Here is an 18218-nt window from a genome sequence, read left to right on the forward strand (position 1 = left end):
AAATTGGCTTTATCGGGCATCGTCGTGATGTCGATTTGTCTCTCCGTTTTGCAGTAATTCCGTATAACACTGACGTATATATATATATATAATATTTCGATATGACCAAAGAGAGGCTCGCTTCACTCGCCGATTTGCCTCGTGACCAATCTCCGTGGGAGTTTGCTTTCCCGGATATACAACCCTCAGACTGGTTACAAGGTTACCTATGCGCAGAGTATACATAAACAGGAGACAAAGTGTTCTTCTACGGTAACTTATAATTATTACTTATACATTAATTAATTAAATCCTCTCACAATGTGAGTTGGAGATAACAAGCTTAATAATGAAGGGCTTTCAACTTGTGGATTTATTTCAGGTAAAGTCTACCCACTATCAATTGCTGCTGAATATTGACTGGAAAGAATGATGCAGTTGAAGGTAATAAATCAGTTATAATTTAAATTTATTAATTAAGGAATGACAATTTAATACTTACATTTGTGACAATATCAACTAAGCAAGTCTCTTTCTGTTTGAGGCATTTTGTATACATGGTGTGCACTCGATTAAACAATTGGCCAAATAAATCTCAGATTTGGTTATTCATTATTACTTCCAAATTTGTATCTTTTTGATATTTGATTTAAGAATTTTTAACAGAAATGTTAATCGTTTATTGTTGACAATTGAATCAGAAAGAGATGCAGTTGGAGTAGACAAGAGGTTGCCATGCCATCGATTCTCATTTGTTCACTGCATTACTGCTTTGATTTTGGTCGGACTTGTTGTATTGGTAAGATAAAGCAACGGGTGTGAAGTGTGATTCTCACATGGAGTATCACGTGATGTAACCAAACTGGATCCCTGGCAGATCTGAGTGCATTCAGACCCTCTAGATTTGCGTCGTAAGAATCATAACGAACGAGCAGTGCTCTTTGACACATCTATCAGTCTTCTAGAAAATCTGTTTATCTAACAAGGCCAATATTTAAAACAACTATATATTATCTGAAATAAGTAAAGGCATACCTTCTTACTGCAAAGAAATATTTCCTCAAGTGGTTGGTGTATATCAATCCGTGAAATTAATGCAGTTTATAGTGTACCAGTCATGGGACCAACTGAGCTGGTGGTGACGATATATCGAAACAGTGCAGGGTTGCCTATATGGCAGTTGGCGGTGAATTTATCCTCAGATGTTCAGGAACCTTGCAGTGGCTAAGTGTAAATTTAGAATTGTTGACAACCTCCATTTCTAATATAGACAGACATTCTAAATTACAAACATTTTGGACCACAGTATTTCTGAACCTCTAAATTATGAACCAGTTCAAGATTTTGGACCACCTCAAACTTTGGACCACTAGAATTCTGGGATACTTCAAATCTTTAGGAGGTACATAGTGGTCCAAGACACCAAATTTCCCTCTTACCTATCTAGTATATATAAAACTCAAATTGTCTGATTTTGTGTGTGTGTGTGTGTGTGTGTGTGTGTTTGTGTTTTCGTGGGTTTGATTGTTTTGTGTGTGTGTGTGTGTGTGTGTGTGTGTGTGTGTGTGTGTGTGTGTGTGTGTATGTGCCTGCCTGTGTGTGTGTGTGTGTGTGTGTGTGTGTGTGTGTGTGTGTGTGTGCCTGCCTGTGTGTGTGTGTGTGTGTGTGTGTGTGTGTGTGTGTGAGTGTGTGTGTGTGTGTGTGTGTGTGTGTGAGTGTGTGTGTGTGTGTGTGTGTGTGTGTGTGTGTGTGTGTGTGTGTGTGAGTGTGTGTGTGTGTGTGTGTGTGTGTGTGTGTGTGTGTGTGTGTGTGTGTGTGTGTGTGTGTGTGTTCACGATACGCAGCCACGTCGTTTGCCCGTTCAACCAAAATCTGAAAGCACACTCGGCACGCAAATGGGACGTTTTGCGTAAAAATTTAAAACAATATGCACCGGGTTTCTTTTCGAACGTTCGACCCTCGCTTAAATTTCTGGATGACTCAAACACTACAAAATTGCAGTTCATTTTAAAACTCGCCCACACCATACCTATGTGGACTGTACGTAACGTCGTCCGCAAAGCTTCGTGCAACCAAGTATTTCTTGCCCATTGAATCTATTCCTCTACAACTTTCGTTTCTCTCCAAATTCTGATTCAATTTGCACCAGATCCAACCTACACGTTTTCTGTACTAAGAGCTACACAGGGAGTGTGTCGATTTCTTTCGAAAAAAAGTGCAAACAGCAAGATTTGAATTCATCTATTTTATCCAGTATCTTGCAACAAAGATTGCACGTGAGGTGTTCAAAACGATCAGACTGCGTCTTCCGTCAGAACACTACAGTATCTTGCACATGCGATGGACGGAACATGTATCTAGTAATAAAATGAGAAGCACTAAAGTGCTCCTTGAATCTAATTGCTCAAAGGGCTGGACATATAGACTGGCACGATCAGAATGGCCAAAGTGTATGCGCGATTGGAACGCTTACGAAAGACATGGAAGAATAAAATGGTTCAGACCCGGAACTTGTATATATGTGCTACTCTAACTATTACATAATAATTAATTACAATATTTTTCTGAAGCTACAATTTTAGCTTGGTGCCACAGTTTGCCCTAACATGCATGCAACAAGTCATTGAAACGGTAACCCTATCAGGTATTCCAAAAAATACAGCGTCCGTGGTCTATTTTGGACAGACACATAACCGTAAATTATGACTCCCTCAACATCTAGACACAGCAGACAGTATCAACTGTTAAACAGTCCAAGACCAACCTGAACCATTGGAACACACAGGTGACTCTGATATCTTAGATTCTCATCTGCGTTTACTAGCCACACTTCTAAAAGCAAATTGGCAGGTAGACAAGCGTTACAACGTGAGTGTCACTCGACGACTGATTGACAGCTGCCGCGCATGCTCTATTATGATAAGGCAATGCGTTCTCAAAGTTCTCTGATCGAGAATACACGAGACATACAGCGATTGCTCCAATTCTCTCACTCAAAACCAATTTTGCACACTTTGTTCAGGAGAACATGATCAACAGGATATTGTGTTGGTCTGGCGTTATTCTTCATGCAGTGGGGTCAACTCCCACAAGATATCAACTTCTTTTCCACTTTGGCAGCTCAACTTTAACTAAGAGTTTCTGAATTCTCTCCTCGTAAGCAAAATCGTTCGAAGTTCAGGAGTTCAATGAGGCACCAAGTAGGGAATGTCAAAGTCTTCTCTTGTTGTCGCTTCCGTTTCTCTTCGGGCTAAGGTCAACCACATGTACCCCAATGCAAGGTTTCCGGCTTGATCTCTACACGGTAAATCTAGAGCCTGATCTCTCAACAGTAACAACGTAAGCTACCTTACAGCAGCAACAAATCAAACACTGATTTTACTTACGTGTCATGTGCTTCACTAACCACGTGACCAAAGCATTTGTTTCATGATAGAGACAACATGCAAGCTGACATATCAAGTTTGAAGGAAGTCGAAATTTTTGTGACTCTACATATGTTTAGCACTATATATGTTTACAAACCAACCATTCTCTGAGACTTAATTGACTGCAGCTGGATAGTATAAAAATGTATCTCACCTTATAGTTCTCAGGGTATTCACACCGGACGAGTCTATATTATGTTTATGCTACAAAAGCTTTTAAAGCTTAATTATAACACCAACTGTAGAACGTCATGCATGGCCTTTGCGCTATGGGTAAGAAATTGTAAACTAATAATAGGGAGCATGTTACCATCTTTAGATTCAGTGACAATTGTGTTAATCGAGTCGAAGTGTACTGTGACGTGCATGTGGCTGAACTCTGGCTAAATCAGCAAGCGGGAAAAATTCCCACATTTTCTCCATATCTATACGCATATTACAGATAGTGTTTGACACTTGTCATTTCCGTTACTGTAACAGTGCATGAGATATTTTCAACAGTTACACCATCCAATTTGGCTATAATTGATTACGTAAATCCATGGAATTGCTACGTTTCCTGCAAACCACCTATTAGTTTCTTGCCAAGTTCGTGCACTGTGAATAACTAGAACATGCCATTGGTACGGATTGATGCTTCCTGCCTTGATCTATTTAAAGAGAAGACCACCATGCTATTGGACAGTCTATCTCTACACAACAACTGACAATACGAAAGATGACACTGGGAACAACCGGATGGAAGGTACTCTTAAGTTGTCTTCTGATCGCTCCATCCAAGATTACGGCTGCTCCCATTTACAAGCAAAGTTCGATCTGTTTAATCGTTCAGCCATCAAGAAATAGATACTCTTATTGACCATATTCTATTGTTACAGGTGCACATGAATATAAATATTTACAACTATTGATTGTAGAGAGGCAAGCAAATGAACCGCTGAGGTCACAGGATCTGCAACAGTCAGTATCCAACAACATAAAATCTCAACTGCAAAAAGATATTGACAATATTATGTCTCAATCGCCAATTATTTTTGACAACCGACGAAGCAAATCAGCTAATGATATGAAGAACAATAATACTCGTGGATTACCTTCTTCGACAAAAATTTTCCCACCAGTAGTTAGTCGTGCAATATTTGGAGGGAGAGACAGTAACCCTATTCTTCAGCCAACTGATGACGAACCACCAAAGTGTCAAGAAAACTGGAATGCACCGTGGCAGGTGGGTCTGATGCTTCTTACCACAAATAACGATACTCGACGATGCGGTGGCGTTCTGGTCCACAAACGATGGGTACTGACAGCAGCACATTGCCTCGACAACACAACTCTTGTAATAGCAATGGTGGGATGTAAAAACTATTATGATGGATTTCTAAACGGAAAGGGTCAATTAATGACGGTGAAAACGTGGACAGTTCACGAAGACTATGAAGCAAGTGATACTGGTCCACCAGAACACGACATCGCTCTTTCGGAATTAGAATCTGATGTTGAACTTGGGCTGGATGTGAGGGCTGCGCGCATCCCTAGACGCAACACTCCTCTCATGGCGAACGATACTGAAATGGTCATTACAGGGTGGGGCTTTACTCAAAATAGTGTAATTCAACCAGAGGAGCTGCACTGCGCTGTAGTTCCTCTAGTCTCAAATGAAGTTTGTGCAATGGCTTACAGTGAGAAAGGAGTGAACATTCGAAATAGTCACGTGTGTGCCGGATATGCGACTGGTGGTATCGGTGGATGCAATGGTGACAGTGGTGGAGGACTGGTTCATCGTGGTGCCGATGGAAAGAACACTGTGATTGGGCTCATCAGTTGGTCTTTGGCTTGTGGTAAAAGTTACACTGTCTACACAAATGTTCAGAAACACAGACCTTGGTTGATTCGCAAAGTTCCAGAATTAGCCCATAAAAAGTAGAAGTTTAACCAATATATAATTACCTATAAGCATTGAATCCAATTTGGTAACATCGATTGTATAAAATCTGTAAATAACTCTGTGCCTATACCAATTAAGTATAAGACGGGAACTGTAGTCGAGATATTCGATCATGCGCAGACGCGGACATCGTATAAAACTAGTGATGTACATCTAGCGGTGCTTAATTGGGAATGTAATCGTGTTTCAAAGTTTGTTTATTCTGTTTTTAGTTTAATTAAATTAAGTTAATAGATTATTCTATTTTTGTTTCATGACGTCACATTGGCAGTACACGTGTAGTTATCTCTATTTCATTGTGATCCTTGCTGTCAATTAATTAAACCGGCTTGTTAGTAAATGTCGTTGCTGGACCTCCAAAATTGGAGAGACCACACGTGCATGCTAGGATTAACGTCTACAAGCAGTAAGACCTTGTACCTGTATTGTCTAAAAGACCACACGTAAGGCTCTAGACCGATAGTGGGGCCACGGCCTTTCACATTCTAGGACCCCGTTCAGTGACGCCACTGATCACGTTGTGACTTTCTTTCGCCATGCAATTATAATGTTGGTTTTATCTTGTAAACGCGTCTATTCTCGTTGACAACGAGACATACCATATTTTTTCATCAGACCGCCAACTCACTGGACATAATCCATAATCTCAACACGTGGTCTCAACTGATTTCTATATCTCTCTTAGACGCAGATCTCATATATGTCTCTTAGACAATGTTGATTTTGTGTTATTATAAACTAGAACTCATTTGTCGTTACTCAATGGTGTGTTTCAGTATTAAATGTGAACCCATTTTAGATTGTCTATAATTACATATGATCAAAACCTTTCAATATACGTCATGTCTTGCTTTGTAGGTTGCAGAGATGATGATGGCAAAAGGCATGCGAGCCAGACACGGTAAAGCTACTGTCTGCAATACGGTTTAAGTATGGAAAGCTAGTTGTGATTACAGTTCATGTCCTAATTTCTAATTAAATTGAAATAAGCAAAACGCAATGTTACAAGCATCTACAACCTAACACACAGAGCGAGGTATAAAAATATATGAAAAGCAGCTCTAGCTAACATCTAAAAGTGTTTAGAAATGTTTCTGTCAAGTGATTATCTTCATTTTTGACATAAACCCACAGCTTTATACAAATAGAACCATCTTTGATGAAGAAACGTGACTGCAATTGTTCATGACTAGCAAATATTGGAAAACCGCATCCGTTACCACATGAAGAAGATGCCAGTGCTTCTCCATAGGGTGGTGATCGTTGTCGACGAATATTGTTTTCTCCACATTGTTGGTCTACAAGTTCAAAATCAAAAGAAAAGGGAAATGGCCACTTGATTTTCTTATCAAGTTCACCTTCAACTGCAAACAGAAATACACTAAGGTAGTTTTCGCTGAGGGCGTCATAACCATTTGGATAAGCACTAATATACATGTGATACCCAGGATAAACACAGAACTGACTGCTACGAATGTGGGGCATAACATACTTTGATACTTTTGGCAATTTCACCTGATAGTGCCAATGATCGATTCTCCAAGTGAACAGAAACTGGTTTTGTGTTTGTGGGATATGTACAAGAGACAGTTTCATAGTTGTGTCCATCAGGTTACCTCTATTGTTTTTCAATTCATCTCTAGTAACTGCCAGTTCATGCTCGGTGGCAGATAGTTTCTGCTTTGTTTCTTTTAATTCACTTGCAATCGGACCAAGATCTGCCAATTCATTTCTGGTTTCAGCCAATTCATCTCTAGTTTCTGCCAATTTGTTTCTGGTTTCTGCCAATTCATCTCTAGTTTCTGCCAATTCATCTCTAGTTTCTGCCAATTCATCTCTAGTTTCTGCCAATTCATCTCTAGTTTCTGCCAGTTCATCTCTAGTAGCTCTTAGTTCTTCCTTTGTGTTATTCATTTCCAGTTTCAATTGATGTTCACTAGCAGCTGATTTCTTGTTTGTTTCTTTCAGTGCACTTGCAATCAAACTAAAATGCAAACCAATGTTGTTTTCAATATGTTTGCATAAATCATGACGATTTCCTCTAAACTGACAGCCATTGTCCTCGAAATCACAATCAAGAAGACTGTTTGGACATGTTCCCTGCCTGCCAATATGATCTTCCATTTTACATCTCTGAACCATCATGCCGCACTTGTATGTACAGTCTATGGGATACTGGTCACATTCTTTGTAATGATCATCTATTACTAGTTGCTTCATCTTGAGGTCACAATGCTGACAAGAGACCATTCGGTACAGACAATGATTTGCCACATGATCCTCCTCGTCTTTTCTCATTATCAATTGCTCACATTCATTCTCACACACAACATCTACAAACTGACATTCTCTGTCATGCGTCTCACCATTTCTTAGTTCACCAGTCCACGCACAGCCTTTCTCATGTAAACAACATTTGATAGTCAAGTCCAGTATTTCTCTCTTCATTGCATTGTTAGGGAAAATATTTGATGCTTTCAATTCCATCCTACACACGGGACAAGAAGCAGACTGCTGTAGACATGGCGTCAAGCAGCTGTTGCAAAAATGGTGGCCACATCGAGTTAGCACTGGTTCTCTAAACGCTACATGACAGATAGGGCACGTCAACCTCTCACTGAGCGGTTCTACAAACACCTCATCAAAGCCACGTGTTGCCTGAGTAGCCATAACCTTTCAGCAGGGCTATTTGAGCACGTGGCCTGCTCAATCAGAACCCGTATTAGGAAATTGAGTCACTTAATTTATACGTATAGACCTAGACAGTTCTTTGGGTTACAATGGAAATATCAATTAAAGGATTTCTACTAGCTGATATGAATTGTGTCCCTTATGCGTCCTTTGACTTTGCTATCTTTCTGGGGAGCAAAACGGTAACTTGGTACCGCCGGGTGTGAAATATTATTTCATCTTTGGCACGAATGAAAACGAGATTTCGATCAACAATAACAGAGGAGAGGTTGACGAACTTGGCATTGCTGTCAACTGAGAAAAGACAGTTGTCGCCAATTGACAAAGAGGAAGTCATTGACGGGTTTGCGGCAGTAGACCAAGGCCGAAGACTAAGTCCTAAGTATCTAATGTCGTAATCAAAGTTGCAATAATGAATTGGCAAAATTGAGTAATACTATATGTCTAATACAGACAGTAGCTTGCAAGTTGATAAAAATAGATATAAATTTTGAACAAATTAATGTTAATTTTAAACAAATTAACGTTAATTTTAAAAAATTATATATTAATTTTAAACAAATAAATATTAATATTGAACCCCAAATTTTGTTCTGGCTACGCCGCTGCAATGCTATTCCTATATACAGATGCAGTTTCCTAGTGTTAGCTAATAGCTTACGGTGCAGCGATTGCGTAAACTATAGACGTGCCATTGGCCTATTTGTCACAGTAGCTATTGAAAAAGGTGGTGAGCAACATCTACTCACAGTAGATCTTTCTCGCGTGTTTCGTAATTACAATGCATGACATCATGATAATCTCCAATGTTTATCGCACGAACCGTACCAGAACTCTAGCTGGTAGACGATCCTAATAACGTTTAATGCAAGGAAACCTTGATATTGTCTATATTCGAATTATGTACTGGTACATGTTATTTTGTATATATATAATATTCCTCGGAAATTGTAACTCCATTACCCAAAACAGCAACAATGCAATTGAGGTTGATCGATCGCGCTGCTACTGCAATTCCTAGACCCTGGAGCACGCATAGCGAGCCGAGGCGAGGCGAGCCGAGCCAGCTCGTGCCAGCTCAGGATTCCAGCCTGCATTTGCACGACACATTCTGTAGAAGGAAGCCAATGCGTGTCAGCAACGTGCTTTAGTTACTTGAGCTTGACATAGCTCGCGTTAGCTCAATTCTGCAACAGACAGAAGCCAAGCTGCTCGCGTTTTTTCTTTATTGCTTTACAACAGTCATATCCAGAATATGTAGGTCCTACAGTAGGACCTACACGAGACGTCGTAGGTCAATCGACAGGTGACTGTTGTGCCCATGCAGCAACGGAGTTCAAAAGCTAAACGTTTTGGTCATCTTGACCCCTCCATAATTGGATAAGATACAAAGTCTCCGTCTCACTCTACGCTATTTGTGTCATTTTTGCGTGGAAGTATGACGCGGCGGAAAGGGGTCTGGCTACGCAAGACTACAAGTTGAGCATGCGCGGCTCGTTTTCCGGCAGACTATGCGTTTACACGATGTACTTGACCCGAGCCAGCCGGGCAAATTTTTTGGGGGCCGCGGTTTGGACTTGGCCTCTGGAGCAAACAGTGCGCTGGTAGTACGAGGCTAGCGGCGCGGCTCCTCCCATAGAGCATGTTTGGTAGCCGTTAGACATGTTGCAGTTTTAGTTTCTACGGAAACGACATGTCGATCTATTGCGCATTCTTTGAGTAGTAACTACAACGCTTCTATCAAATGGGGCCCCAGTGTTGAACTCGAAGTCATGTTCCCTGCACAAATCGACGTTTAAGAAAGCAATGGAATAACAACACAAGGCACAATCATCTGATTTGACGATTGCTTGAGAGCTAAATCTATTATGGTACGTGATGTAGTTACGTTTTTTTCTATACTAATCTTAATAATTAATTTATAATTTATAAACGCAATATATTTCTTCCATGTAATATGGCATGATTAATTAAGTAATGATTTAGAATTGCTAACACAAACAGTGGTTTAGGTAGGGTGTAATTTAGTCAGTTCTAATTAGTGTCCTCGACAGATGATCATTAAGTTAAATAATTTCAATTAGCAATAATCTGTGTTGCTCGCACATATCTACTTGAAGTACAGTCTACTTACAACTCAATTTTTGGTAATAAGATGAACATGAAGATGATATTTATTAATTAAATGCATATGACAATTTTTTGCAGTCTTTTTAATTTAACTTATGACATGGGATCTGTACAACTTACCAATTATAGTACTCATGTTTCAAGATAATGTATTCATGAAGGTGTTTATTGTTGATGCTTCTTTTTAATAATTTGACAGTATAATAAATTGCAAACGTATTAGTTATTAGGTATTAATATGTTCATACATACATACATACATTTTTTTGTTTTGTTACAAGAGCCCTTAGGGCCCAGGTTAGATACTGCTTTGACAGAACTACTCCGGAGAGAAGCAATTTTACGTTAGTTCCTTGCCCAAGGGAACTTATGTATGTGGCTCTCCTGCACTTGAACTTTTGACCCAAAGGTCCCGGATGTTTACAATCTCCAGCTGCACACTCTAACCAATTGAGCCACATACATACATACATTTTTTGTGCATACGTACATACAAGACCCCTAAGGCCCAGGTTTGATACTGCAATGACTAAACTTGCGATACTCTAAACTTTCAACAGTCACTCTATCATGTCACTAGGTACGTCATACTTGCTGTACTTCATACTTCATACTTGTTGGACAGAACTGACACCCCGGAGAGAGAGGCAATTGTATGTTAGTTCCTTGCCCGAGGGAATTTATTTATGTGGCTCTCCCGGACTCAAACTCTGACCCGAAGGTCCCGGATGTGGCCAATCTCCAACTGCCCACTAACCAATTGAGCCACATACATACATACATACATTTTTTCATACAAGAGCGCTTAAGGCCCAGGTTTGATACTGCAAGTACAATCTAAACGCAGTTACTATATGTCATCATGTTCTTCTTTATCTTTGCTGCCTGGGAGTGCTGCTGCTGCTGCTGCTGCTACTGCCGCCGTTGCTGCCGCTGCCGCCACCCACTACAGCTGCCGCTGCTGCCATTGCTTCTGCCGCTACTGCTGCTGCTGCTGCTGCTGCTGCTGCTGCCGCCGCTGCTGCTGCTCAGCAGTCACTCCATCATGTCACTCGTATACAATCGAAACGATTGAAACTCTTTCAATAGTTACTATCTATATGTCACTTCTTCTTTGCTTCTTTTAACAGAACTGACACTCCGGAGAGTGAGGCAATTGTATGTTAGTTCCTTGCGCAAGGGAATTTATGTATGTGGTCCTCCCGCACTCGAACTCTGACTCGAAGGTCCCGGATGTTGCCAATCTCTAACTGCACACTCTAACCAATTGAGCCACATACATAGATACATACATACATACATATATACATTTTTTGTTACAAGGACCCTTAGGGCCCAGGTTACAGACACTAAATACTTGCTACTGTACAATCTAAACTCCAGCAGTTACTATATGTCATCATGTTGTTCTTCATCTTTGCTGCTTGGACAGAACTTGACACTTCGGAGAGAGAGAGAGAGAGAGAGAGAGAGAGAGAGAGAGAGGGAGGGAGGGAGGGAGGGAGGGAGGGAGGAGGGAGGGAGGGAGGGAGAGAGGGAGGGAGGGAGAGAGGTAGAGAGAGAGAGGAGGCAATTGTATGTTAGTTTCTTGCCCAAGGGAACTTATGTATGTGGCCCTCCCGCCCTTGAACTCTGGCCCAAAAGTCCCGGGTGTTGCCAATCTCCAACTGTATACTCTAACCAATTTAGCCACATACATAGATACATGCATATATACATACATACAAGCAAATGAATTGGTACAGTTACAGTAATGGCCAGCTATGGCATGATTTCTTTAAGCAAGAAACTAACACACAATTGCTTCTCTCGACTCAGGAGTATAAATGAGTACCTGGTCTTTGACAGGGGATGGACAAGACCGCTGGCTTGGCTGTAACATCATGCAGCACGGGTACGTGTGGGCTTGAGGTCCAGTCCCAAGGCTGTGCCAAAGTTAGTGCACTTGGATGCTCTGGCCAAGCATCATGGGGTTCATCAGCACGGCCTGAAACTTCGATTAGGGAAGGAGGCCCACCTAGAAATAGGAATGGCTGCTATCTTTAATGGAAGGGCACATCCATTTTTCGATTTTGTGTATTGTGTATTGTGTGTGTGTGTGTGTGTGTGTGTGTGTGTGTGTGTGTGTGTGTGTGTGTGTGTGTGTGTGTGTGTGTGTGTGTGTGTTGCTACAGTTGGTACAGTCGGTACAGTGTACTTGTATGCATATAAATATTTATGCTACAAATAGTCTAGTACAATTTTTTCTTTAAAGTGTGCTGATGGTTTGAGGGTAAATAAGGGAATATACAGCTAATAAAAGCTAGGTCTCAGTTGGATGAGGCTACAGATATCATGTATGTGGATATGTGCATGGTAGCTGACATAGGTAATAGTTGTCCTGCCTATCTGCCTATATTTATCTTTGTAATGTATTGGTTTGTTGACTACAGCTTGTTGTATGTTTTAGGAAGTGGCTGCATCACAACTCGTACTTTACTTTTGTGTGTGGCCATGCAAAAACCACAGATATGAACAAAGACAACAAGACTGTTGTATTTGACAAGAACAAAGATGGATGCATGCATGTTGCAGTAAGTAGTATATATCTATAATCAGAAATAATTACAAACGATAGTCAAATCGTATATTGTTCTTGTTCTGTACTGGTGCTAAACTGCAGTTGGTTATATTTTATATAAAGCAGACCATTTCTAATTACTGCATAGCATAAGGATTTCATACAAGTTGATTTTCGCTCAGTTAGTGTAATAAATGAAAAGGTGAAAACGAAATGTACTGTACATGATCAGAACGGATTCCGAGGCTGTTCATGAAGCGCTGCGATCACGTGTCAGTTCGCGCGCGATTTACTTTCCGCTCTGAATTAATTAGCTCCCTGCACGTCAGTACAGTGAATCCGCTGAAGTATCCTAGTCACTTCCGTGTTTACAATTTGAATGGAAGAGGAGTCTAATCTTTGTGTTGTGCGCCTACCTGAAGACCTTCAATGTCTAGAAGAACACAGATGGCTTAGTGATGATGTAAGACCTGTCTCCTAGTAAAATAAACACAAAACCTTCAGAACGTTAATAAATTGCAAATTTAAAATTTTCAACTAATTCAATATTTGATAAAGTGGTTGCCTATTGTCATAATTAGCTACGAGCGTAGAAGAAGGACACCACAATAAGTGGTGGACTGCTTCGCGAGAAGCTCACTCTAAACGGACTGAATTGACTTCCGGTCTGTCTGTCGGTATGTCGCTATGTTTGTTTGTACCTACCTATGTTTGTTTGTAAGCGTGTGTCACGCTCGGGGAGTTTGTCGAGCCAATCAGCAATCGTTTTGGGACGCGGAGCGTAGGTGACGTAATACTAGCTTGTCGGCGTGAATCACTCTCGGGAATTTGTTGAGCCAATCAGCAGTTTTTCTTGGAGACCAACAATGGGTGACGTAACAATCCCGCGCATTATGACAGAAAAGCCGAGATGTCGTAAACCTCCATTTTACGGTCAAACTGTCCTCAAACCGAGAAGCGCAGAGTAAAGTTCAGGTAATAGTCGTACGCATTTGTTACTTTTTACAAAACAATCGCAAAACAAAAGAATTTATCGTTCTTCAAGAAGCCAAGCGATGGCACCATGCAATTAGCTAAGCACCGTCGCATGCGCACCACGAGCCTGTCATCCGCGATCTTCAAGAGAGCAATATGTTCTAAGTAGGACTGATGATGAACGAACGACGTCGTTTTGCAAGAAAGATTCATAGGAAACGTTGACGCTGCTTTCTTCTGGATCCGGTCGCTATAGATGTACATGATGTCGCTCCACAGTATTTTCTCTGCATCTAGGAGACGTACACCGATATCTAGCTACAAAGAATTAGCGGAACGAAAGATGGCGACGGTTCAATAAAAGTATGCTAATGATCTGATGGTCCATCACAATAGTTAATTAATTTATTAAATTCCAGTTATGCAAGAGCGCTATCAATGCAGAATTGAGACATAACGTGCATAACAAGCTCGCTCCGTGCAAGAGTTGCGTAGCTGTGTGAATTCGAAGTAGTGTGAGACATTGATGGTATTTATAATTAGTTTATTATCTTTAATCACATTGATAAACCCATGTGTTTTCAAAGAACTGCCGTTTACATTCTAGCAACAATTAAGCTAATGATTAATTAATGATAATGATAATAAATTAACAAAATTTAATATACATTGATATTTACATTGATATTTACGACACAGTTGGTTGCTCCAATGCCTTCAGCTGCATAAGATCAGTCCAGTCTTGTGCGGGTTCTTGTCACGTGTGATAAAGAGTTGGAGGACATCCATGGTGCTTTCTTGCGGGAATAGTACGATCAAGACAAGGCTTATGCAAATCAGGAGGGGTATTTTCCCAGGTGACTCACTTTCTCCACTTCTCTTCTGTATGGCTCTCAATCGTCTAAGCAAGGAGCTGAACAGAACCGGTTACGGCTACCGGATGACCACTGGGCATGGTGAGACTGCCAAACGTCAGCTTATCAGTCATCTACTTTACATGGATGATCTGAAGCTGTATGGCAGAAACTCTGATTAGTTGGACGGGTTGTTGCACACGGTTCGTACCTTCTCTGATGACATCCAGATGAAGTTTGGTCTGGACAAATGTGCTGCTGCACACTTTGTCAACGGCAGGCTATCTGGACACATCTCTGGAGTGACGGTAGGAAAAACGGACACCATCAACTGTCTGGAACCGGGTCAAGTCTACAAGTACTTGGGTGTAGATGAGAGTAACGGTATTCAGTGCATCATGATGCGGGAGAGACTCCGTCGCGAGTACTTGCGCAGAGTGAAGGTGGTTCTCCGGACTGAGTTGTATGGTCGGAACAAGATTCTAGTCATCAATGGGTTTGCACTACCGGTTCTCTCTTACGGTTTTGGCGTCATTCACTGGGAGTGCACGGACCTGCAGCAGCTTGATCGACGGACCAGAAAGCTCCTCTCTATGCACGGTGTCCACCATCCTGCTACAGACGTTGACCGACTGTGCGCTCCTTGCAGTGATGGGGGTAGGAGGTTACAACAGATTGAGTCGACATATCAATCTTGTATTGTAAGGCTGAACTGTTACCTTACTGACAGTTCTGATCCTTTCATGCAGATGATACGGGAGTGTGACTCTGGAAAATCTTTACACTCGATCAAGCGAATGGCTTGTCGGTTTACTGCACAGCTGCGGAGGAGTCTTGCTTCGGACGACAATTCGCAGAACTTACACAGGAATGCATCCATCTCGGTTGAAGGTGGCTTCGAGCAAGCGTCTGAAACAGATGCAAGACATTACCGTACGTGTTGCAGTTCTCTTCGTGTGCGGTCCTGGAGCGGGAAGCCTATGCACGGGCAGTATCGTCGTCTCACTGAGCAACCGCCTGTAGACATGAAAGAGACCTACGAATGGCTAAAGGCAGCGAATCTTCCTGCTGCAACTGAGGGACTGGTTGTTGCTGCTCAAGACCAAGCTCTTCGGAATCGGTACTATGAGCGCAAGATTCTACATCGTGATGTCAGTCCTACTTGCCGCATGGGCAGGGTAGGCCTGGAAACAGTCGACCACATTGTGGCAGGCTGTAGTGCTTTGGCACCGACGGACTACACTGATCGACACAATCAGGTGGCCTCCATCATTTACTGGGATGTTTGTCGCCATTTTGGGGTTCCATTAGAGAGCAGATGGTACCGGTGTCACAGGATAAACTATCCCCCGGATAGTATAGACTATCCCCCGGATAGTATAGACAATCCCCTTGATAGTTTGTACTAATCATGTCACAGTGCAGATTATCCTCCTGAACAGAGCATCCTCCGGATAGTATATACTATCCCAGATAGTTTAGACTATCCCCCAATTGTCTACCCCTTACCCGAGTGTCCCAAAAATCCGGCTCGAATATCTATGTAGACTATCCGTGACAAATCCGGGGTTCAGAATCGTGGTTGCGCTTTTTCAATTTTCCGCCGTTTCAAGGGTGTTCGATACAGCAAGCTATCATCATGAGCAAGGCTACTGACCTTTCAGATGCTCGTTGTCAGGCTTTGCTGAATTACCTGCAAGGTTGTAAACGCGGACAACCCAAATATCCACAAGGCTTTAGCATTAACGACAGAAGAGGGCTTCGTCAGCAGGCAACGTCTTTCCACAACGATGACGGTGTACTCTACCACAAGAAGGATGATGTCAAGGCAGGTGTGTTGAACCTTCGGAGAGTAGTCGTGTCCAGAGAAGAGCAAGTGAGAATTATGCGAGCCTGTCATGATCGTGTGGACGAATGTCACTTTGGTCGTGACAAGACATTCAGCAAGGTGATATACTTAACTTTTTGACACTTACATCTAGGTTACTGTCTGTCCATTGCATATACAGTACACGTACATGTAGAGACACAGCCATATCCTGCACTTTGATAGCAAAAGTATGTTGCAGTACACTATAACTTCACAAATGAAAACAGGTACACAGCTCTAGTCCGTAGTATACAAGTTGTCAGTAAACAAATATAGCTCAGACTCCAGCATTCATGCATATTTCCTCTGAAAGACCTACAACACTTTCTTTAGAACAGTAACATTGTACTAGAATTCGAGTCACTCCTATTGACTATAGTTTTATGTTGTAGCTCGCACCAGCTGCATCTACCTGAGAGTGTTTTGTTCCCTTGGCATCTCATAGATACACACGACCTTGATCTTAATAGAAACATTTATCTATTTTCAACACAATACAGATATTCAAACGGTAGGTAGAGAACACAACAGTACGTTTGAATAGAACTACAACATGTGACAAACGACAAGCAACTTTTCAGCTGTGGATTACGTCAGAAAAAAATTATTCTTGCACAACTGTCAACAATAGTACACCAGATATGTTGCCCACACACTTTACTCTGAATACTGACGGCTATATCAAATGAACAAGACATAGAGCAAACAGCAATACCATACCTAGCCCATTTCAGCAATTACAACTTGAGACGTCTCAACCACCATAGTTCAAACAGGCTATCTGCTCGATGTCAACAAAACTATGAAATTCATCCAACCCTGGAAGATCAACCAAAGTAATGAGTAGTGTCAAAAATTGTATAATTATTGCCTGAGATCAACCAAAGCAATCTTACACATCTACAACCATTTTAGAGGAACATCACCAGGCGTCCTTAATGAATTAATATCACTACGCTGTCTCATGTACTGAAATGATAACATCGCTCTATTCCATACAAGGCTGGATGCCATGCAATGCACGGTAACTGTACTTGTAAAACAGCACTCCACTAGGACAGGTTACATGAATTAAACTTTTTGTTCATTGTTCACGTAGATAACTCAGGATTACTATTGGAAAGGCATGACAAATGATGTCCAACTCTGCTGCAACTCGTGTGACACTTGCCAGCGTGTGAATCCTAGAATGCCCATGCAAAGACCAGAATTACACCCCATTCCAGTTACTGATGTCTGGAACCAGATTGGCATAGACATTGTTGGGCCACTTCCAGAAACTGTCCGTGGCAACAAATACATCATAACAGTCACTGACTATTTCTCTAAGTGGCCAGAAGCTGGTCCAATACCAGACAAAAGTGCAGGTGGAGTGGCTAACTTTATATTTTCCCTGTTTTGTCGTCACGGCTGGCCGAAGATTGTCATATCTGACCAGGGTAGAGAGTTTGTGAATGCAGTCTCTCGAAATCTTTTTGAAAAGACAGGAGTGGATCATCGAATCAGTAGTGCATACCATTCTCAGACAAATGGGCTAGATGAACGAACAAATCAGACATTAGTCAAGTCCCTCATCAAACTCAGCTCCTCCACTACAGACTGGGACCTCAACATTGAGGTGGCACTTTATGCTTACAGAATATCTTAGCAAGATTCCTCTGGCTACAGTCCATTCTTCCTCCTCTACAATCGCCATCCTAGGAAGGCAATTGACCATGAGCTAAGCAGCAGAGCACCTGAGGACGAGTCTGAAATTGATACCATGCCATCACCACAAGAGGTGTAA

The 18218-nt window shown here is 41.5% G+C and overlaps 2 protein-coding genes across 2 annotated transcripts; one reads left to right on the top strand and one right to left on the bottom strand.

Moving 5' to 3' along the window:
* The first annotated feature begins 4419 nt into the window (after window positions 1–4419).
* On the top strand, window positions 4420–5331 carry LOC134193649 (trypsin-like). The gene has a single exon (XM_062662489.1). It carries the CDS (start codon window positions 4420–4422, stop codon window positions 5329–5331), a length of 912 nt encoding a protein of 303 aa, XP_062518473.1.
* A 959-nt stretch (window positions 5332–6290) lies between these two features.
* LOC134194021 (TNF receptor-associated factor 5-like) lies at window positions 6291–8024 on the bottom strand. Its single transcript, XM_062662915.1, has one exon. It carries the CDS (start codon window positions 8020–8022, stop codon window positions 6418–6420), a length of 1605 nt encoding a protein of 534 aa, XP_062518899.1. The 5' UTR covers window positions 8023–8024; the 3' UTR covers window positions 6291–6417.
* Between the last annotated feature and the right edge of the window lie 10194 nt (window positions 8025–18218).

The sequence above is a fragment of the Corticium candelabrum genome, chromosome 18 (genome assembly GCF_963422355.1).
Source record: "Corticium candelabrum chromosome 18, ooCorCand1.1, whole genome shotgun sequence".
Classification (NCBI taxonomy): Eukaryota; Metazoa; Porifera; class Homoscleromorpha; order Homosclerophorida; family Plakinidae; genus Corticium; species Corticium candelabrum.

Coding starts and splice junctions, on each gene's coding strand:
- LOC134193649 (XM_062662489.1), top strand. CDS start 4,420: ATGTCTCAATCGCCAATTATTTTTGACAACCGACGAAGCAAATCAGCT.
- LOC134194021 (XM_062662915.1), bottom strand. CDS start 8,022: ATGGCTACTCAGGCAACACGTGGCTTTGATGAGGTGTTTGTAGAACCG.